Here is a 23,420-nt window from a genome sequence, read left to right as displayed (position 1 = left end):
TATCCCATCCGAAAGAGCTGTCTGATAGCAAGGTAAAGCACTGGAAATATTTTCTTAATACAGCATACACTTATAGTATAATGTAACAACAGTTCTAGCTTCCATGGTGCCCCACTGCTTCTCCTAACTCTATTGATAAGTGCCTCATACAACAGCACATTAAAAAATCCATCCATCCATCCAAATATCCCCTTGTAGAAAAGGTAAAATTGGATATAATTCTGTGAGGGCAAGAACAACTGCAGCCTAGTATAAAGGGATTTTTTAATTAGCTTTAAATTTAACTTGTCGTGTGGCCAGAAAAACCCAACTGCATTCCATATTGGCTCTGAAGCACAGATTTGCATCACCGCTTATCATAAGATACAGACGCCAACCCCGCTCCCAATAATTCCCCCTGTCTCCCCCTCCTTTCCCCCTCCTCCTCCTCCTCCTCTTCGCTTCCCTCCCTGTGGTCCTGAGAGTCCTGTTACCATGGTTACCACTGAACGATGGCTCCAACCCTTTGAAAACCATCATGGTTCCCCCACTCCCGCCACACACATGCACACACGCACATGCTATCTGTATGAAGTAATGGCGGCCATCCTTCACATGGGTGAGTGTTCATGTGAGGAGTCTGCCTGCTCGTCTCTGTGCCCAGTTACAATAACATGACCCTGCTCTCCCCCTGACAGCAATGAAAGATACCTCTGAATAGAAGATTCCTCCCTCCCCTGCACACACACACACACACACACACACACACACACACACACACACACACACACACACACACACACACACACAGACAGACACTCAGAGTCCAATCTGCAGTCATTCTCATCTGCTCATTTTTAATTTGCAAAGACAGATAAAGTCCCCTCATCGCAGCCATTATCATCTCATCAATAGATTTTCTCATGCAGCCTTGTGGCATCTTGTGATATCATTCTCTGCAGGCTTGTCATAGAAGATAAAGTCTTGTAAACAATGGAGAGAATGACAGACTGCTTAAGGGTAAAAAAGACTGAAAAGAAACATTTGTCTTCTTTCACTCTCGGAGGAAAACACTGTGTTAGACGACCTGCGTGCCTCGTCTGCCCACTCCCAGTCTGCTTCTCTTCATCCAATTCTCCACTGGACTGCTCTACTTCTTTTATAAATATGTGTGTGTGAATGTGTAAGGTACAAGAGAAGGAAATAGCCGGTTTCAAGGGCGTACTCAGACAGATAGAGGTGAAGTCACACAAACGCACACACAAGAGTACGCGGTGATGAATTGGCTCGGCCCCACCTCCCCTGACCTGCTTCTACGTCTCTCATTGTCATGGTAACCATCAGCACCTCGGCTGCATCCTGCATTCATGCTTTCACACCACATGCAGCCGCCCTTTTCATCATCACTCTCTCTTCTTTTTTTGCACCCTCGACTGCTGTCTTAAATATGCTGAGTCCTGCTCTTTCAGAAGCTCTTCATTTATTTATAATCAGTCATTCATATATCTGGAAAATTAAGCTCTTCATCATGAAATATTGAGATGTTCATGCATGAGTATTAAATTCCTGGCAAATTTTTTGCTCATGTATAGTTCAACAGTAGACCAGCAACTCTTGTGTTCTGTGAGTTATATCACTGTTTTTGCCAAAGCAGTCTGGTTGCTTTTAGAGAGTGATATTTCCCTTATATAACAATTGTTTCCCATCAGAACAGGCTGTCTGACTACAAGGTAAAGCAGTGAATGAAATGCTATTGATTTTTTTAGGTGGCTCAAATACATTTCTCTGTTGATCCTGTCCATGGCAGTGCATTGCTTGGTTTCCATGCTAGTACTTTTCTCTGCTTCTCCAAACTGGGGGCATGTGGAGCGCCATTTACTGCAAATAAAACAGTGACAATTTATAAGTACCACATACAACTCCATTTCAAAAACTGAATTATCCCTTTAATACATGTAGCCTACAGGAATCACTTACTAATTTCATGCAGGTCAATACCATTACTATATAACATACCAAACAACCATGAATTTGATCAGTCAACATCAGACTTGCAATTCATTACCGTCATTGCATGCTTCATTAAAACATACAGCGTTGAGTGTACATTGCATTGCATGTTATTCACAAAGTAAGCAGTATCATCTGTTCTGCACTTCCTCTGATCTCAGTTTCTCCATCTGCTTGACTTGAAAGAGCCATTCTTTAGATAAGAAACAAAGGCTAGAGAGAAGAAAATACCCTTCGATGGATTCACATTAGGCCTTGTATCCGGTATTAGAGCAGCAGATCCGGCACTCCAAGATTCTTGCAATCAAGCAGCTCCTCTATAATCGTCCCCTGGAGCAGGGCACAAAATTCTCTCGACAGCCCGCCAGTGGTGTGGGTGTTTACCAATGTACACGTGTCTGTGTGTCTGTGTGTCTGTGGGGAAGCATGTTCTATTCATGGGCATGCACATATGTATGTGTGTGTCTTTATGTATCTGTGTGTTGGTGAACACCACTTGACATGAGAAAGCACTTCAAGCATTTCTAAATTGATATTCCCCTGCAGAGAGTAGGAAGCTGGCCAAGATACCAGTGCCTGCCTCCACTAGAGATACAGAGAGGCTGTGCATCCGCAACAGAACAGGGTTCCTCCATTATCAGTCCAGGCTGACACAGTCCTGAGTGGAATGGTTTTTGTATGATTATTAGTACAATTGGAGACACAGCTATAGTCTCTGTTTACACTTTCTCCTCCACACATCATACAAAATAATCTTTGCAACCAACTTTGCATTAATGGTCTATCTACTAAAGTTAGTATGCTAACCAGCACACTTTAGCCCATTCTGCCCATTCCCCCGCCTGCGACTTCCCACTCAGCCTATTTACATTGTGATGACATCACAGATTTTAAAATCACTTTTTTTGGCTCTAGCAAAGTTTACAAATATAAAAACTCCATAGATCTAGAATTAATCACAGAAAGATTCATAATTGACATGTCTATGTCTATGTCCTGAACTGTTTTACAGATTTATAATGGTGGCTTATAGGGAAAATGCTTTTTGGGGCTGTATTTTTCACTGCAATACCACAAGTGGCCCCTGGAAAAAACTGGAAGCAAATCTGAGCAGCAATGTCCTTTCTATGGTCTATTATATGTCTATGAAGCTAACTAGCTTATGACAGCTACAGTTAGCAGCAGTTAACAGTTACTCTAGTGATATTCTGCTTTGTTTGGAGTTTGGATTCAGAGGTGGCCAGTTCTTACATATTGTACTTTTAGGCTGCCACAACTGCAATTCAAGCTCCACATAAAGTTTTAGAAGATCTTTTGTGGATCCAGTTGTGAAATGTTTGTATTCTGTATACAGCATGAAGTATTTTTGACATCCAGCACTTTTTTAATCTTCATATTACCTGTTTTATTGGACTTGTTAGACTTGTCACTGGCCTTTAATTTGCTGATTAATTTGTAGTAATTTGTATATCTATCTCTTTAGGCATGGGGCTGGTGTTGCGAAGAATACTTCAGATGAATCACTATGAATCACCGTCCTTGCCAAACCTCCTTTATTAGAGCATGGCAAGGAACCAAAAACATTTTTCCTCCCTTCTGTGAGAAAATGAATGAGCAGGACATCAGATTCAATGAAAAGCGTATCCCTTTTCATCTTCCAAGCAACCAACTGCTCCTACTTGCCACAACAGTCCCGCTCTGCTGAGCCATAATGTGAAAACATTAAGCTGTGGTGAATGACAGCAGCTAGGACACCAGATGCTGACATTTAAAGATGGCTGGTGCAACTCCCTCCTGTTGTTAATTCCTTTGATCCCTTCAGGACAAGCAGAGCAGAGGAACGTCTTCAAGCAAAGAGACCTGAGTGTCTGATTGCCCTGAAATTCAGACCGAGATGGCAATATATCTGCCTCGTCTGCCTTTCTTTCTCTGAGCACTTTATCTTGAAATCATCATGTAGTAGCACTTTTACTGCTAAATTCTGCAAGATGGACATGTTATTTCAAAACCGAGAGATTTATTCCAAGTAGTATAAAGAACTTCCTAAACCGTGCACTGCACACCGGGGTGTGTTAGGCCGCAGTAAATCTGATCCAAAACCACAGAGCTGAATTTGGGCCACATGCACCAGAAATGTTGGTTCTCCTAAATTGACATTAAATCTGACACATCCTTACTCTAAAAGTTAAATCACTTACAACAGCCAGACAGAACACAGGCCAAATCATATGATTTACCTAACCTCAGGCAACACCTAATGCCCAGGCCAAATGCCTGTAAATGTACTCAGTGTGAGGTTAAAACAACACAAAGCGACTACTGTTTCATGTCAGAGAGATTCATCTCAGAGTCCTTACGCAACTCCAACACAAATACTTTACGCACAGTCCTTACAAACTGTCATAGTCCTTACAAACTGTCAGAGCTCCATCCAAATTGCAGGTTGGGAATAGTGAAAGGCACAGTGACAGGAAAGATGAAGAATCACTTTCCCTTAATAACGAGTTACTGTATGGTTGGTCAGAAAAGGATAGACCACCCTGAAGCAGATGAAAGTGGCTTGAAGCAAAGTTTTGAGTGACCAGAGTATGAAACCTGCCTACCTTGTCAAGAATGTTTAAACCCAAGGGCTTAGAGAAATAATCAAAGCCATTATTGATGAACAGCAAACTCAGAGGCAAAGATTTATAGGTCTATTATTAGCGTTAATGTCAGTGGAGCTTTACAAATATTACAGCGAGTGTTCATTCAAGAGAGTATCATAGCTATTTTGCGCTGACATGATTGATAAATTAGACCTTGGAGAAAGGATAAACGAGACTGCAATAAGCACAGTGGTAGCTTCTAAAATGTCCAACCCACACTGAGCTGGTCATCAATTTAAAAGGGAAAAAAGACACTGAGGTTTATTCCTCATCCCAAGGCTGCTTATTAAATTAATATTCTGCTTGTCCTGCATGGACGGGTTCACTGAGTCCAGAAGGCTATAGTACAGAGGAACCTCCACAGCGCGTCTTAAGATGGGACTGAAGTAAAAAAAAGACAGGCATTTGGGATGGAGACAAAGTTAATTAATCAGGCTCTACAAATACATTTTTCTAGTGTCGATTGATTTTCTGTCCCAACATTTTTATACCCTGTCTGATCACCTCTCCATTCGTTGTCATCACTCTTTCAGTCGTTCCTGTCCCGTCGCCCTCGAGGCTCAAGATTTGTACAGTTCATCGAAACAAATCACAGCAGTTGCCCATGCAAACAGTCAAGTTATTTCCACTCCTGTAGTTCTTCCAGGCCTGTCTGACAGACCACAGCCAGCAACCACAAACACACATGTACGCTCACATGCACAGAAGCCCACAGTGGAAATAAGTCTCCGACTTTTCTGTGGTTTTTGTCCCTAAAGCCAAAGCACCAGAATTTCATGCTGTGCTTTTCTGCTCTGTACATACAATTTATACATATATATGATGTTGTTTAATCACATACTGTATATCAGAGGTGGGAGTAAGTCACACGTGCAAATCACAAGCAAGTTACTGTGTACTGAGTGTTTCATTTTCAAAATTAATGAAAACTGTTGCAGCCTGCTTACACCTCAGAAATCTTACAGATATTTGACCTTTAGTGGCAATCACTAAAAAGCCTCCAAACAATGGAGACTGGGATCACAGGAGTTGCACACAAGAACATGATCTTTCTAGCTAACGCTTTAGTAGCCGATAAGTTATCTAAAAAGAAACATTCATATACATGTTGGGTCATTTTATTTATTTTGTTTTGTTTTGTTTTTTGAACTGCAGACCTTGTATTCGGCTGTTCTCTTACCTCTTACCTCTATCATTATCAATATAATCCTTGAATCCAAATTTTATTATGTTTGGACTAGCCCCCTCCATGATACCTGCCTGTCAGGATTGTGTGTATTCATGACACTAGAAATCTGCGCATGTTTCAAAAACAAAAGATGCTTAACACAGGCCTAACAACTTGCAAGCAACTCTCAAGCCCTCAAATTTGCAACTCAAGTCTGACTCAGGTTAAGTGACTCGAGTCGCCCACCTTTGCTGAATATATACATTATATATGTACAGTGAAATGCTCCACTTCAGCCCATGTACAGCTCAGTGGAACCAGACGGTGATCAAAAATCAGGGAGAAAAGGGGGGTAGCCGAGAGGTTTGAGTGGGCAGGTGGGAAGTAGTAAGAGATTCTCTTAAAAGATTCCACTCTGGGGGAGTGGAAACTTTCTTTCACTCTTTCTGCTGTTGCTTTAACCTTTAATAGACATCTCATGGTGAGAACTATCCTTATAAAAGCTCAAGTCCAAAGAAAAGACAATACGAGGTGCACGCATGACAGAAATGCATCTGGGAGATGTAAAGAAAGCGAGAGACCTGATGTGGACCATATTGAATATAAAATGCTTTTTGTTAGCCGGTGCCATTTCTGTGATCTCATATAGACCAGGCAAGATCAGCGGTATTGTTTAATATTGTGTCTTTTGGCACCGCGAGCGCAACACTAGATCTGGAATACCTCTCTGCCTCTCTCAGCATCTCTCCACGTTTGAGCTCCTGAGGTGAGAAGGAAGACGAAGAGGACAAGTGAGATGATTAAATGGATGATTCATTTGAGAAAACAAACATCTGTAGCTGCACAGTCTTTGACCCCTGAGAGGAAAATAAATAGTTTGGGGAGAGCTGGGACAGACACAACAGCAGAGGAGCAGAGTCAGCCAGATAACGGCTCCGAGGCTGCTGCCACACACAACCACATAGCCACGCACACACAGACACACAAACAACGACCAGAACTCATGCTCTGGAGTAGCAGAAAAAAAAGACAATGTAGAAAAATGAATCGAAGGACTTAAATTATTCATATCTTTCAACACACTACACTCTTAGAAATAAAGGTATAATAAAGTTATTGTTGATATAATAAAGGGATATACCTAGAACCATCCAAGAAAGGTTTCACCCAGAAACCCCTATGAGAGGTTCTACAGAGAACCCTTTTATAGTATAATGATTTCACCCAGTATCTAACAAAACAGCCACTGTTTCCAGTATTAATAGACCTTTTCCACCAACATGAAACAACCCCTTGTTCAAGCACCTAATTTTAAACCATTCAGAACATTTACATCTAAAATAGAAAAAAAAAAGGCAGGTTTCCCTTGGGAACCAAAGTGGGTGTGTCATATTCTACAGGTTGTTGTACATTGTGTGGTGCCTTCTGTTGATGACATCCTTAATTACAATAATCCTGCTAAAAACTGGTGGAAATGTGGGCAGGCACCAGTGTTCAGAACAGTCCAAGAACCAGAGCTCTTTTGGTGAAAAACATTTCGACAATCCTTGAAGAACTCTTTCAAGGATTGAAAAATTTCTGAAGAACTGTTTCGTCAAGGTGTTGTCAGAGCTTTTCTGCATGAAAAGGGCTCTTAATGGAACTCTTAGTCTTACAAAGAACCCTTGACAAACCCTTTCTTCCCATAAAAGGGTCTTCAGAACCTACTGGGTTGAACCTCAGATCTTCAGGAAGAACCTTTTTGGAACCCTTATTTCTAAAACTGTATGACACAACCTCAGCACTCACAGAGAAAAGTCTTGGTCTTGGTCACACCCAACTGTGACTTCAACTCTTTCTCTCTGTAAAGCCGAAATGACAGAATCTGATACACTGGGAAACGAGCGCTTTCGCCGGCCTTCACCCCTAACTTATCGACCACCTGCTGTCCCAAACTGCACAACCCCTCCCAAAGCAAATAGAATCTAGAGAAACACAGGAAGCATACTAATTTACACCAACTTAACTCAATGTGTCATGAAATTAGATTAGTGTGACCAAATGAACTGTGGAGAGCCTCAGGATCACCTGCCGCTCGCGTGTTGGTGTGAGTGTGCGCACGTTTTCTGTGCGCACTCAAGCACAATGTGTGATTGTGTGTGACTATGTGTCTGTGTGTGTGTGTGTGTGTGTGTGTGTGTGTGTGTGTGTGTGTGTGTGTTTGTTCCTTTCACTCTCAAACTCCAGTGTAGGAGGAGTGAAAATGAGGAGCAATAAGAGATGAGACAGCGACAGAGAAAGAGAGGACGTCTGGACGGCAGATAAGTTTGAGAAGAAACACAATGCAAAAGCAGCCCAGGAGGAGCTGGAGTAGAGAGATATGTTGAAGGGAAAAGACTGATAGAAAAAGTGTCCATGTGTGGCTGTGTTGTGTATGGAGGATCCTGTGCCTGCAGCTGTTTGATATCTGCCTGTTCCACAGTCTAGCCGAGCTATCTTGACTGTGTTCTTGTTAAAGCTGAATGTGTCCACCTTGTCAGTTTCAGACTGCGGAAATAAACTCACTGCACAAAGTTTGTGATTCACAAACTTCTTTTCTATACACTTGTATCTTTTATTGTGCAGTTTGACCTGCCAGTAGTGTTTCTTGTTTAGGTATAACAAGATGAATAATTGATCAGATGAAAACTAATCTGCAACAATTTTGATAATTATTAATGGGATAGCTTGGATTTTATTAAGTGGGACTTATCCATCACCAGTGTAGTACCTACAGTAGAAGGTGGTTGGTGCACCCCCAGTTTAATTGTGTGCTATATTTAAAATATTTTCACTGCTTTACCTCGCCATCAGACAGTCTGATCCAACTGGAAACTGCTGCTATATAAGTCAAATACCACTCTTGGCAAAGCTACCAGACTCCTTTGGCCAAATAGAAGTAATTTTACCTTGCAGAATACAGGAGGTGCAGGTTTACCACTGTTTCAATCGGTTGGTTTGTTTGTGTTATTCTGTGACTTTGGTGAATTTGAAATAACCATACGAAACACCAAAGTCACGAAATAACACAAACAATAGATGAAGGAAGTGGTAGACCAGCTTCTGCCAGGTTTGATTTATTTAAGATTTTGGGAATATGAAAACATGGGTTAGGACAGAAAATAAAATACTGCCTGTTTTGGTGTTCAGAGCAAGTGAGCAACTCAGCATAAAGAAAACAACATACTTTCCATATTTAATGTCACTCACTGATGGGAGATTGATTCCTTTAAAATAGCAGAGGAAAAGATAAAGCTGAGACCGGTGCAGGAGCCAAAAGGGTAAAAGCCCGTGAGACATGGGATAAAAAAAAAAAAGAATGGAAAGGGAGATACTCACTAACAGATGAGATGAAGAAATGGAATCGAAACCAGTCAGACTGCAAAGAGACAGACAGAAAGAAAGAGAGAAAAGCCCTCACTGCCATATGGTACAGAGTATTGGGCTTAATGAGGCGTGAGGCCATCCTCTCCACAGAGGCACTGGCCAGTCAGATCACACATGAATGAACACTCTGATAGGTTTAAAACACAGCATATGCCAACAGCTAGTGATATGGAACCAAACTACTGCTTCTGAGGGAAAAACAGAGACAAAAGAACGATTTACAAAATCCGGGCCAGCATCCAAAACCCAGCAAAGAGCAGAAAAATGCTCTTGCAAAAAGAAATCTGTCTGATAAGAGTTGAACATTTTGAAGCTGATTGGTACTGAAAATATTCTAACAGTAAAAGAGATCAGCAGACAATCTGGATTCCTCTGCCAAAAACATTTAACTTAAAAAAAAAAAAAAAAAAAAGTGATATGTAGACTATATCGGTTTAGTCTGGGTAGAACTGCAAATACCTGTGGTTACTGGAGGTAACGGCAAACAGCCACTGGAGTCAGAAATGCAACAGAAGAGGAGCAACGCATGTATCAGTTTCCAGACAAACAGAAGATGCTACTCCACTAAAGAGTCATCACTACTACATAAAGTGACAGTTACAGAATACAAATAGGGTGAATAGTCCAGTGAATACAGTACTATGGTCACCAACTTAGATTAGCATGTTAGGATGCTAACTTTTGCTAATTAGCACTAAACAAAAAGTAAAACTGTGGCTGAGTGGTGTCATTAGTTTTCCAGGTAGTTCTTTCAGGAGTCAATTGCTGGTGCAGGTACGTGCACAGGTAAAAATGAACTAATTATTGGCAGGCAGTGGTTGAGAACAAAAATATGTTGTTATTTTTTCCTGGAGAAGTCAGAACTGAAAATGATTGTGTGGTATTTTTAACATTTAAATCAGCTTATGAAACTAGCTAGCTTGTGACTTTTGATAGCTGCAAGCTGGGTGCATCGTCACAGAGGAAACACATCAACAGCTGCAGAAGCACAGCTGCTGCGCCTTTTCCAAGAGCACAAGTGAGTGACTGTGTATGTGTGTTTAATCACGGGTCCTATATTACGGGTCCAGGTGGGTCCAGATTTAACTCTGCAATAATTGCGGGTAACGGGTTGGTTTTGGCTCTCAGCTTTGCAAGTGCAGGTGGGTGCAGGTTTCTAAAACTGAAACTGTGAAGGACTCTATTTAATGACAGTTCATTCAGAAGTTGTTGAGATATTTTACTCAAAACAAAACGTTAACATCATGGTGGTGCTCAAGAAAAATTCGGTAGGATTCATCCTCTGGGCACAATGAAAGGAAAACTTCATGGAAATCCATCCAATTGTTGTTGAGATATTTTAGTCTGCACCAGAGTGGTGACCCACAGACCAACTGACTGACAGGCCAATGTTGCCATGTCTACGGCCATGTAAGTCAAGGACTGTAACCTTAATATTTCTAAAAACACTCACATCAGTTAGACCTTCTGTTCTCTTGAGAGAGACATAATGGCTACACGGTTAACAAATAAATCCCACCTCATTGTGTAGAAAGTTTAGAGAATGAGCATAAAACCAAGATGGACCTGGTTCCAGTCTCCAGTAGCAAACAGGTGATGAATTCACAGTAAGTGTTGATGGATGTAAGAATAGTTAACATAGCAGACACACCATCCTGATCCCTCGTCACACCCATCCTGTCAACATCGCTGGCAGCTGAGAGATGCGTGAGTCGGTGAGAGAGAAATACAGAACCAGAGCGAGAGTGAGCGTGTCAGAACAGGGGGCCAGCTGTTAACAGCATGAAACGATTCACCAAATTTTCGATCTCGCTGGGGTCCGTTTGTGTGTGAACCCGACCATTTGTCATCGCTGATCACCTGTTAGATGCAACTGAGGCATGTGGTGACAGTGATCGCTCCAACCTGCAGCCTTACTTCACTCAACTATTGATCCCACAAATTAAACACTGACAGATTAATTAAAACACACAAGACAAGCTTTCAAGAGAGCAGCGCCATATTAAAGCACAGCTGCCACTGTACCAAAACAAGCAGGAGGAAAGACATCAAGCGGACAATAAATTTCATCTCCCCCCTGCACACACACATTTTCAAGCTTAATAAAAACTAGAGTGCATGTGTTGTGAGTCTGGGCTGGAGGAGAGCGTGTGAGCTCCAAGTGGAAGCTGTGGTTTGGTCTGGCTCTGGTTTCCACGGGGGCCGGATTCAGCGCGACACCAGCAGGAGACTGGTCCAGTGTTACAGGAAGCTTCCTGTTTTCAGTGCATCACCTTATGTCTTTGGCTCTATTGGTTTATCAAATATGATTAGTCTCAGTGTGGATGCGTGTGCATATGTTTTAAATATGTTTAGTCTTTCCTTATAAAGCCATATAGACTTTGGCCACAGGGTCTCAGACTTTGGACTTCACACCAAATGGGCTGATTGCTCTGACAGACAGACGTGCTGTGTTTATTTAAGCGGTTTTAGGGGAAGTTCAGGAGGACTAACTCCACCTGTCAAAAGAAACCTGTCTCCTTTCCAGCATGTTTTTGCTCTATTTCAGCCACCTTCACACCACACTCACATGTTCTTATTGACTTTCTCTCCTTTTTTTTACCAGCAAGTTCTGCTCAGTAGGTGAGAAAGTCTGTCTGTCAAAAATGTGGTGCATGGCAAAATATCGCTACGTTTGACTAGTGAGACTAGAATGAATCAGCACCGTTGGGTCAACATTTGCATTTGACAAGCGGTTTGGTGTGTGACAAATCTCAAAAACGAATGCCCAGATTTCCATGAAGTTTGCTATGGGGAGTCATGGTCTGCAAATGGGCAGCTTTAATTTAATAGGAAGACAACTTTTGCCAAATCCACGATTTGATCTGACTTTCAATTTTAAGGTCACAACTGAATTTGAGTTTTTGATTTAAAATATTTTTTAACACTGATGGCTATGCCAGTGTTAGACTACAGAGACTTGATTTGTAAAGTTTAACATATAATTCATTTAATGCCTAGACAAATGTCTTACATTTTCAATTTTTAGAAAAGAGTCTATGGTATCAAGTGTGATATAAGTAAGCTACACTGTTTCATCAGTTCTGCCTTTTCTTTTCTTGAAAAGCTCATTTCAATCAATTTTCAACACTAAAATAGTGACACCCCCAGTGTCCCAAATTACATTTGCTGGGCACATCTATGTTCCCCAGAGGATGAAACACTTCTGTTTTGCCAACAGATGTAAGCACACAGAACAGTATCTGCCAATGGAAAAAGCATCCTTACAAGGGAGCATTTGTTCTGTGAGGCATAAAGAAAACTGTGACATCTGTGGAACCCCAGTGTGGTTCTATTCATGGTTTTATTCATGTTTCCAATTTTGCTCTTTCTGATTCCCAAAATATTTCATTCTCAAAGCACATTGTCAAACTATAATCTACCAACAGACAATGCAGTATCGTTACACTACTCTAATGCCAGCTAGCTCTTCTCCATGTCTTTGTACGTGTCTGAGCTGAGCACATCTGTGCGTCTGTCGAGATGATTGAGTGTCGTTTTACAGGCCTGACCAGGAAACCACATGCTGAACATCACAGGGGAGATGCATCACCTGCTGAAAGTGAGTTCTTGGCTTCAGCAGTGTACACAAGTAGCCCACATACACTGATGTATGACACAGGCATGCACATGTACACAAAGCACACCTGCAAACCTCTGCTCTCTGTTTTGCTGTCTTGTCATTTCCCCTTTTTATGAGGACATTGTCTTTTGTTTGGATTTCATTTGATTTGTGATTTTTCTTTATTCTTGAATCAGTGTTTCTTCTGGTTTGCCGCCCATCTGTTGATGTCTGTTGGTGCTGCGTTTGAGTCTTGGCAAGAGCGTGAATGTCACTTCTTGTGAGATCAGCAGTGGCTTCCCAGCGGCCAGGTCATGCTGGAAGTGAGCATGTCATTGGATTTGACAGACACTCTGCAGGGCATGACCCACACAGGAAGGAAAATGTGTTTGGACTCAGAAAAACTCAGATTATACCCAAGAAAAAGATAAAGGAACCTGAAAGTAATCATATCAGCTCTCATCAAAACAGGATCAGATGATTTCAGGAACTTTTGCATGCAAATAAGAGAAAATGCTCCACTCTGAAATATGCTTGTCACTTTTTATCATCAGCTGCAGTTCACACTGTTCTCATGATCTCTACCTTCTCAGGATATGAACCTGAATCAAATGAATGTGCGCACACACATGCTCACACACACACACACACACACACACACACACACACACACACACACACACAATGAGGCACCATAACCTCTCTTGCCTGGGAAATACTTTAAGGAAGTGGGGGAAGAGGAAAGCAGGGAAACCAAGAAATAAATAACTCTTTTGTGTCGCTGCTACATAAACAGTGCAGCACTTTACTGATTACACTATAGTAGATGCACTGATAAGAAAAGCTTCCTACACACTACTGTTGCATGTAGTATATCTGTGTATATGTGAGTGCCCTATAAAAAAAAGTTAAGAAAACTTTTTAACTATCTTCACTAGATTTTTTAATTTTGAATCAAACTCAAACTCTTATGTAATCTTTTGTTGAGATAATTTATTTCACAGTAAGCTGTAAACCTGATTTGTCATTTGGGTGTAAACATTATTTACTTTTACTTCAGTGATTTTACTCAATAGTTTTTCAAACACAAAGTTTGGGAGCTTTTTAAAACTCCAAGGTTCTAGTTTATCTAAACAGTTAAAGCAAATTATCTCAACAAAACATTATTTATTGGGAAAACTTTTTCAGAGTGTAAGAGCTTTTGTTCAGAGACAATGCACGACTCTTCATGAGAAAAAATATACAGAAAGACAAACAGCAAATAAGTAGAATAAGATCACACATGAATGAACAATGAAGAATGAGAGAGACAGATGGAAAAGAGTAAACCTGGAACCTATGAAAACTGGAAAAAAAGAGAAACTATTCCTTACCTTGTCTGCGTGTGTCCCATTGCTTCAAACACTTCTTCTGATAACATATTTCTCTGTTTAGATATTAAACATTTGGTGATTTTCTGATTTTTTTTACACAAAGTGTCCAGAATTCAAACCAGCAAGGCCAGTATAATAATTACTAAAGCCAAACAGTGATTGTTATCTATTGTAAATATTGGTACAATACTGAGAACATTCTCTGTCTCGACTCTGTTAGGAACGTGACGAAAACCCACAACTAGATTATCGTGCCAAAAAACATCGCACAAAAATGTAAACTGGGCCTGGTGGACCACCTGACTCACTTTGTCACTATCTTGACAGAGTCAAATACCAAAAGCTCCACAATCTCGACAGTTGGTTGGCAGGCAGATGGAGAAAATACAGAACAAATCTGGAACGACATCCATTACTCTGTGATTTCAGGTCTAACATTATTTGTGTGTGTGCGTGTGTGTGTGTCCTATCTGAGTGGCCACATGTTCCACTGGTCCAGAAAAAAAAAAAAGTTTACTCCAGCTACCATTATCCTGCAAATAGCATCCCCTGTGGGGAGACTCTCGCCCAGAGAATCTTGGCTTGGTCCGAGCGAGCCTTGAGGAACGTGCCGGAATGAGCAAATCAAGTCTTATTCAGTCACTCTGGCATACTGAAAAACCACCCGTGATGTCTGGCATGGGATTACGCCTGCACCTAGTGCCAGAATAACTGCCGGCTAGGATTAGAAAAACGACTAACAGTTGATTACAACTGTTGCAACCACTGGAATCGAGGTCCAGGGGGTTCATTTAGTTGGTTGAGGGATGTAATAATTCAACAGAGCAGCCTAATTAGGAGCAAATTACAGGGTTCAATAATTCAGCAACGGACAGGCTGTATCACTGATTGTAAAGACACCTCAGGAATAAATCATGTTAAAGGGATAGTTCAGATCTTTTGAAATGAGGTTGTATGAGGTTCTTATCCATAGTCAGTTTATTACCTACAGTACATGGTGGTCAGCATGCCACCAGTTGGAGAAGCAGAGAGGAGCATCAGCATGGAAGCTAAGTAATGAACTGCTGTGGACAGGGTCAGCAACAAAAGTCTATTGTAGCCAAATCAATACTAGCTTAAATGTACGCTATATTTAGAATATTTTCACTATTTTCCCTCGCTGTCACACAGCCTTTTCTACTGGAAGACTGCTGTTATGTAAGCCAAATACCACTCTCTCCAAACCAACCTAACCCTATGGGCAAACTGCAAAATACATGTCACAGCTGCTGAGAGAAAATATGTCATTACATTACAGTTACTAATCAAAATGTTGGTGATTGAAAATGGGTTACATTCAAATATTCTTTTCAGATTGCCCGGCAGACATCTGCACTCTGAGTGCACTCTTTTAATTTCGTTTGCATCTCATATCACTCCTCTTCATTACATTCCCTCACTCCCCTCGTCTCCTGTCTTCCCTAAAGAGTGGGTCCATATGCCAGTTTCCACAGAATACCAACCGACCATCCTTTCCAAATGTATGTTAAATGAAGCTGCAAGAATGTGAAATTCAACTATTTATCTAATTCCACTTCGGTTGGTGCGATTAGGGGTCCAAAGACTTTTATTATAACCACTGCACTTTTAAGCTGTAGCGGTGGGCTTTCTTAAAACTGCTGAGAAACAGAAATGCTTCGTTTTCTTTTCATCCTCTTCATGGCAGAGGGGTAAACCCAACCTGTTAAAACAGTTGGTCTAAACGGTGCATGATGCCAAGGTAAGACCTTGCTGGAAGACAAACAGCCAGTCATCCTTTTTCATTTCTCAGGAGAGGTCCTCCTTATACATAAGAGCTGCTGGAATCGAGATGAAAGCAAGGTGGTCGAGCTGCCGCGAGATAGAGCGCTGATACCGAGGACTAACACCCTACACTGATGGCTTGGTTACCAAGGCAACCATACGAGGTGAGAGAGAGGACATACCAGCACAGAGTAAATCTCCTTGCAGCAGCTTCAGGAATGCAGGTGAACTCCTTCAGTGACTCTTTTTTCTCCGTCCTTTATAAATCTTTTGTTTCTCTATATGAACATGTTGAATGGCTTTGCCTCCCCTCTTACAGCCCAGTTTTTATGAATCACATCACAATGCATCAGAGCTTCCAAGTGCACCATCCTTTTCTGAAGTAAGACTTTGAGACGGCTTTTCACTTCAGACATGACTTTGATTTCCAAACTCATTTATACTGATGTATAAATCAGGCTTTTGCCAGGGGAGTAATCAGAGAGGGCTTAAGGGGAGGGTGCGAGGGAACAGAGAGAGTGAAGAAAGAGATGAGAGGACAAGGGAGACAGTGAAGACTTGGTTTTGGCTGCGTAAGTAGGACAATAGTGTTGTGGCCAACACGCTGCAAGATTGAGCACCATGAGAATTAAAAACGGCAGTTCCCTTAAAAGATAAAGAAGAGTGGAGTGAAAGAGAGCTGGGTGAGAGAGGGCTGAAAGGGAAAGAGAAAATGTCTTCTTACCTCTAAGAAGCAGGTCCCAGCTGGGGTGTTCTCCTTGATAGAGGCATTGTAGAAGTTGCTGGAGAACACAGGTGTGTTATCGTTAACATCCTGCAGCACAATGTCCACCTTCGCTGTGGATGACAGTGGCGGACGGCCACCATCTGTCGCAATGACAGTCACACTAGGTGCCGGCTCTGATTCAAAATCCAGAGCTGTCGCTGTGGTAATGATCCCCGTGACTGGGTCAATGGAAAACCAATCAGAGTGAGAGTTCTTGCCCTTAAGAAGGCTATATCGGACGTCTCCATTAGGTCCCTGGTCCTTGTCCCTGGCAGTAACCTGAAGAACAAAGGAACCAGGATAGACGACCTCAGGAATGGTCTGTCTGTAGGCCTGCTGGTCGAACAGAGGGGGGTTGTCATTGACATCAGTCACCTCAATGGTGAAGGATGACTCCGCCCTGAGAGGCGGCGTGCCGGAGTCTGTGGCCATAACCCTGAGGTCATACGAATCCCGTTCTTCCCTGTCCAATACTTGGTCAACATATATCAGATAGATGATGCTGTCCTTGGTTGTAAGAGCAAACTTCCCATCACCCCCCTCGAGGGACACATTCACGTTGGCGTACTCTCCATAGTCTGGGTCGGTGACAGATATCCGAGCTACGTACTGGCCTGGTTGGGCCCCTTCGGAAATCCTTGGTGAGCCGTCCTCACTGAGGAAGATGATGGTCATGGTGGGCTGGTTGTCATTGTAGTCACGGACATGAATGGTCACAAACGCATTGGTCACCTGGAAAAATGGTGCACGATTCATGTTACTTATTGTTCATTTCTCATTTTGTATCACATTATATATCTTATATTATTATAATATGGAGGTTCACTATTTCTCAATTAGCTCATTTGCCTTTTCCTCAATTTTTCTCAATTTAACTCAAAGGTGTTGGTTTCAAGTTGGTGGATAGCTATAAATAATTGGGTATTGTTCTGGATAACAAACAGTGTTTTGAATCTCATGTTGTTTCCATGACAAAAATAGTCCAACAATGTTTTTGTTGTTGAGGAAAATGTGTTCTTCTGACATGATGGCTCTCTGAAATTGAGTTTATCAAGTTTTATTGAATTAGTTTTAATGTTTTATTGTACTGCTTGGTATGGGAGCTTGTCTTTGGCCAACAAAAACATGCCTGGCGGCCTCAACATCAAAGTTTCTGGTGAGGTTATAGGGAGGAGTAAAGCTCATCTTACAGACCTATGTAACAGGCAGGTTTAGCAAGGCAAACACCGCTCAAGAGCGCCAAGGTCATCCCCTTCAGTTTGAACTGTTTCTTCAGGTTGTCGTTTTAAGGTACTTGTTACGAGGATGGACCAAAAGATACAAGGTTTCCTGCATCCCTGCTGTCATTCATATGTTAAGTGGTAAATTGTTGTCCGCAGATTGCTTTTTTATACAGATTGCTTAATGGACTACTTGTATTTTGACCTGGATGTTTTAGAATCCCCTTCTGAACCATTCTGTAAACTAAGTTTGGTTGTTTGCTGGTTGTCCACCAGTGTTTAGTGTGTTTTTGTGTGATCCGAGCCACAAATCTACTTTCCTATAAGGAACAATAAAGATTCTTTTAACTTTGAACTGCATACTGGATGCACTGTACTGAATACTCATAATGCAGTTACCTCAGGGTGGCTGGCGTTATCCCTGGCCTGGACCACCAGTTCATGGACCCTCTTCAGTTCATAATCCAGGGGCCTGTTCAGAGTGATGATCCCAGACTTGATGTCCATGACGAAGTAGCGGTCAGGGTCACTCTGACGCCGGTTGATTTCATATAGGACCAGACCATTATCACCCTCATCTTCGTCTGTTGCAAACACCTGCAAAGACGAGAAAGTTAAACACTGAAACATCTGGATTTACAGAGGCAAGAACTATTATTCAAGTAGTGAGTCTCTATCTAAACACTGAAAAGAGTTGAGCTAACCTGTAGGATGCTGCTGCCTTGTGGAAGACTTTCAGAGATAATAGCATGGTATCTGCTCTGATTGAAGAGCGGCGCATGATCATTGATGTCAGTAACGGTCACTTCTAGGGTCATGGAGCCCATCCTTCTAGGTGATCCCCCATCAAAAGCTTCCACAACTAGGGTATAAGATGAGCGTTTCTCCCTGTCCAACAGTCCGTTGACCACCAGGTCCAGGTATAGCACCTTGTTAGCAGCTCTCTTGGTCTCCAGTCTGAACGCCTGGCCTACATTGCCCTCTCGAATTGCATAGCCTTGGGTGGTCAACTGGTCTTTGTCCGCATCTGTCGCAGGCTCCAGAGAAAATCTCGTCCCCACTGCTGTGTGCTCAGGGATCTTCAGAACAGCCTTCTTCTTGGGGAACACAGGTGCATGGTCGTTGATGTCGTTGACAGTGATCGACACCTCAATGGTGACTCCCGTCATTGTCACGGCAATAAAGCTATAGTGATCCCTCTGCTCTCGGTCCAGACGGCGTGCAGTGGTAATGATGCCAGTGGTTTCATCAATGTTGAGATCGCTGCCGACGCCTGTGCCCTCATGGTCCGAGATGAAGTAAAGACTTGCGGTTTCACCAGGCGGTAACCCGGCACTGATGTCTCCAACGATGGTCCCCGCCGGCTGCTCTTCATCCAGCTGGAGTTCCAGCGCTCCAAGGACAGTTGTAGACTGAAGAACAAGGATGAGGCAGAAATAAAAGAGTGGCTTCCATCGCCAGAGACTTGAACACACACAGGGTCCACTGACCCAAGCCCTCCGTCTTGACCCTTTACTTGTTAACGGCATGGCTGGGTACTGCTACACCTGTAAGAAAGAATAAGAGAGAAAACGGAGAAATATCAGTCAGAGAGTAGATGTATTTTTTACAAGTAAAGATATATTTCATGATGTGTGAATGCAGCAATTGAGCTTTTTTCATTGTCTATTTGAAAACATCTTGAAAATTCACTTGCTCTCTTAGCACAAAATGAAAACAAATTCTTAAAGTGGAGTACGTATCTTAAATCCTTGCGTGACAACGTGCTAACACTTTTACAATCCAGAACTGATATTAAAGACACTGTCTGATGAATTTCAACTTTTTTATGCCCATAAAATGGCCATATATATCATTTTGGAAAACTCTTCAGCTGGACCAGGAAGCACTGAAAGAGCATGGAAATGGAATTCTGTCCAGGATCCACATTGGCTTAAACCGCACTGAGGACAGAATCATAAACCACATTTATCTGAAGGATAACAAATTTTATTCGCTGGGTGAGAACATTTTAAAGTGTCACACACTGAAATCCCAAGAGAAAACACATTAAAGACATTGAAATAGGCATTGAGATCCTTTGTAAGACTTTTGCTTCAAGATAGCAAATGCTTACACACACACACACACACACACACACACGCACACACGCACACTCACAAATACATGGAATGCATGGGAAAGTAGGCCTATAGCTGCTTTTTTATGTGGAAAACCAGTCATTTAAGACCGTAAGCTTAGCCTCTATGTTCCCCAAACTCTAAATCATGTACAAATCCATAAAGATAATATCCTCCTCATGCTAATGATAAATCAGTCTTATCAGTCATGGGCTGGATCTAATCATGAACAGATATGCATACTGTAACTGTCCACAGAGTCATGCATCAGTCCAGGGTCAAACACTTTTTGCCATAGGTTGTTCATGTGTGCTTTAAGTAGATGGTTTAACAGTAGATGGCTTTTAGCACACCCCCAGATTGGAGAGGCAGAGAGGAGTAGCAGCATAGAAGATATGCACTGCTAATGTACTGCTGCGGACAGAGTCAGCAACAACACATATTTAAGCCCATAAATTAAGGTCCACCTACAAAATAATCAATATGAGTTTGAATTTGTGCTATATGTAGAATATTTACACTGCTTTACTTTGCAGTCAGCCTTTTCCAGTTGTTATACAAGCCAAATATCACTCTCTCCAAACAAGCTAAACTCAAATCAGTAATTTTACCTTGCAGAACACAGGAATTGCTAGTCTACCGCTGCCTCGATCAGTTAGTTTGTTTTATTGTTTGACTGAACTATCTGAGCTATCATTTTAAAACAGCAAAGTATAACAATCATACCAAAGAAACTACAGATCAAGGCAGTGGTAGACCAGCACCTTCCGTACCTGCAAGGTAAAATGACTTTCACCTATGGGTAGATTTGTAGACAACAACATCTGGCTTGAATTTTCCATTGGAAAAGGCTGTCTGATGGCAAAGTGAAGAGGTGAAAATATTCTGAATATAGCGTCCAATTGAACTGATATTGATTTTTTTAAATGGACCTTTTATAAGTGACTAAAATACCTTTTGTAGTTGACCCTGTCCACAGCACTTAATTGCTTAGCTTCTGTACTGGTACTCTTCTCTGCTTCTCCAAGCTTGGGGGTGTGCCAAATGAGATCTACTGCAGCTAATACACTGACTATTAAAGAGTAACTCATACAACCCTACATTAAATAATCCCAACTATGCCGTGTGCCAGAAGCGTGGATATGCCTCAGATGGCACATTTACTGCAGGAAAGGCCATCACAAGAGTTTAAAAGTCCATCTAAAACTCACCTGACACTGTAATCCTGCAGCAAACCCACCATCTGGTACTTCCAGCAAGTTTAAACAAACACCAATAATTATTCGCAAATGGTATTTGACCCAGCTTTGACACACATACTTTTGCACACTACCACAATATTCTGGAAATACACTCACAAAGTAACTGTTCTGGCATATTTAACCTGTATGGTGGCTCTAAACTCTCATGAGATAGATGTTCATTTTACCCCTTGATGAGGTCTGCAAATATTTAGATTATGTTCAAAATGAGACCAGTTGTTTATTCTCGTTCCTCTCGTATTTATAAGGCAAGATTTATTGAGCATATAACTCTTCATAACATCCTGCAATAAGGAGCACCATCTAGCTCTGACACAACTCATTCATCATATTTGAAGACCAGAGGAACGCTGCTTTAATAATCTTCAAAATTAACACCTAAACTCAATGGAATGTGCCTCTATTATAAAATGCTTGGTATGGATTACCAAAACTATGCATGTGTGATGTGGCCACAGAGAGCCAGTAGCAGACAGGAGTTTGGTTGTCAGTGGAGGGTGTTGGCCTTTGCTGGCCAGCCATATTCACCCAGACAATCACTCCCCCTGTGCATGTATAATCTGGACAGTTAACTTTAGGAATGTCTTCACCTCTAGAGAGAAAGCCAGCCTGCTGCCGTTCAGCTGAAGCATTCACACTCACACACATGCAAAAACACCAAAGACTGACCGTCTTGACCGCTATTCCATACACAACAAGAGAGTGAAGACAACTTCTTTCTAATGGATAATAGTTTAACTGAGTGAGTTTTCATGAAACAATCACCATTATGGTGACGCAAAGAGAAATGTTGAAATATTTGCTGGTCTTTGAGCTCAATATAAGATTTACTATTTTCTTGTTTCTTCTCAGTTTCTTCTCAAGATTATAGTCTGAAAAATATTTTTAGGGTGAAACTAATTTATTTCTGCATGAATAATCACACATGCATTGAGTTGCAGAGTTTTGGAGGTAGGAGATAGTAGTTCTGGCAGATTCTACTACAGACAGAGAGTATTTTGAGTAAGTGAGTCGCAATTTTTGGAAAGAGACGGTTGTTTTTACTTTTTTAAATGTATGATCACATTGAGTGTCATTTGGCCCCATTATATTGGAGAGAAGCAGATATCTCTACAGCCGATATATCCAAAACTCTCCAATCACACCCAAAAATCTAGAAGGATAAATAGTACTACAGGCCAAGAGAAAAATGTGTAATCTTGATTTTGGGGTGAACTGTCCCTTTAACTGCAACACAGCTAAATTTTATGGGGATAAAATTAATAATGTCTGGAATAACTTCTGTTGAAATCATTTCTTTAATAGCACATTAGGTTACAGTCTATATGAGAAGGTTAGTTTTGCCATTTAGCCTGCTTCATGTTAGCTAGCTGGGCCATAGTGTTACCTAAAGTTACCGTCACAGTATAGTTTATATCTATAGCTTAAATACATCAATGTGCAATGAAATCAACAATGAAGATGAAGATGTCGTCTTTATTATGAACGACTTCTGTACAGGGATTTATTTTACTTTGTAGGCTGTGAGTTAACTTTAAGTTATTCTTACCACTTTTGTTGGATTTCTTCCTGTAATAAGTGATCTGTTTTTTGGCCAGTGTAGCTACACCAGGACAGAAAAGAAGTCATAATTCTTTGGTCCTCTTGGATGGAGGCAGGTATCACATGCGCCAGTGCAAGCAAACAAACGGTCTCCATGAAAACTGTATGATTTTATCACAGTAAAAGCTCTTTCAATGCAGTAAATGAGGAAAACTTTGAAAAGGATTCAAACACAGAGCCACAGTGTGCCATACTATAGCCCCTGGTACTTTTTAGAGCATACGTGACATAAAAAGTAAATAAAACACATTATTTTATACTGAATGAATCCTCCTGCAATCCTCCACCCGTCCAGCCTTTGTGCTGACCCTGACCTCCTGCGGTAGTTTATGAGACCTCTGAGGAGGAGACATTAATAAAGTCTACAGCTCCACTGGGACAGTGAGGGACACTGATACTGGCCCCTCTGGTATGGTCGCTGACCTCTACAAGCGGTCCAGACGGCTGCTCTGGACAGTTGCTGCTGCAGTCCTAGACAAAGAGGAAA

At 41.5% G+C, this 23,420-nt stretch overlaps 1 protein-coding gene across 1 annotated transcript in view; it reads right to left on the bottom strand.

Moving 5' to 3' along the window:
* Positions 1-23,420, bottom strand: part of dchs1b (dachsous cadherin-related 1b) — a 121,728-nt gene that overhangs the window by 79,322 nt on the left and 18,986 nt on the right. The window contains exons 2-4 of the mRNA XM_084731314.1: positions 18,654-19,496; positions 18,349-18,546; positions 16,688-17,461 (exon numbers count right to left, since the gene is read on the bottom strand). Coding sequence (XP_084587440.1) covers positions 16,688-17,461; positions 18,349-18,546; positions 18,654-19,478 — 1,797 coding nt within the window. The 5' untranslated portion in view covers positions 19,479-19,496. The remainder of the gene's footprint in view (positions 1-16,687; positions 17,462-18,348; positions 18,547-18,653; positions 19,497-23,420) is intronic.

Source organism: Lutjanus erythropterus, chromosome 11 (assembly GCF_056507025.1).
Source record: "Lutjanus erythropterus isolate fLutEry1 chromosome 11, fLutEry1.hap2, whole genome shotgun sequence".
Lineage (NCBI taxonomy): Eukaryota > Metazoa > Chordata > Actinopteri > Lutjaniformes > Lutjanidae > Lutjanus > Lutjanus erythropterus.
This window is presented reverse-complemented; position numbering and strand designations above follow the sequence as displayed.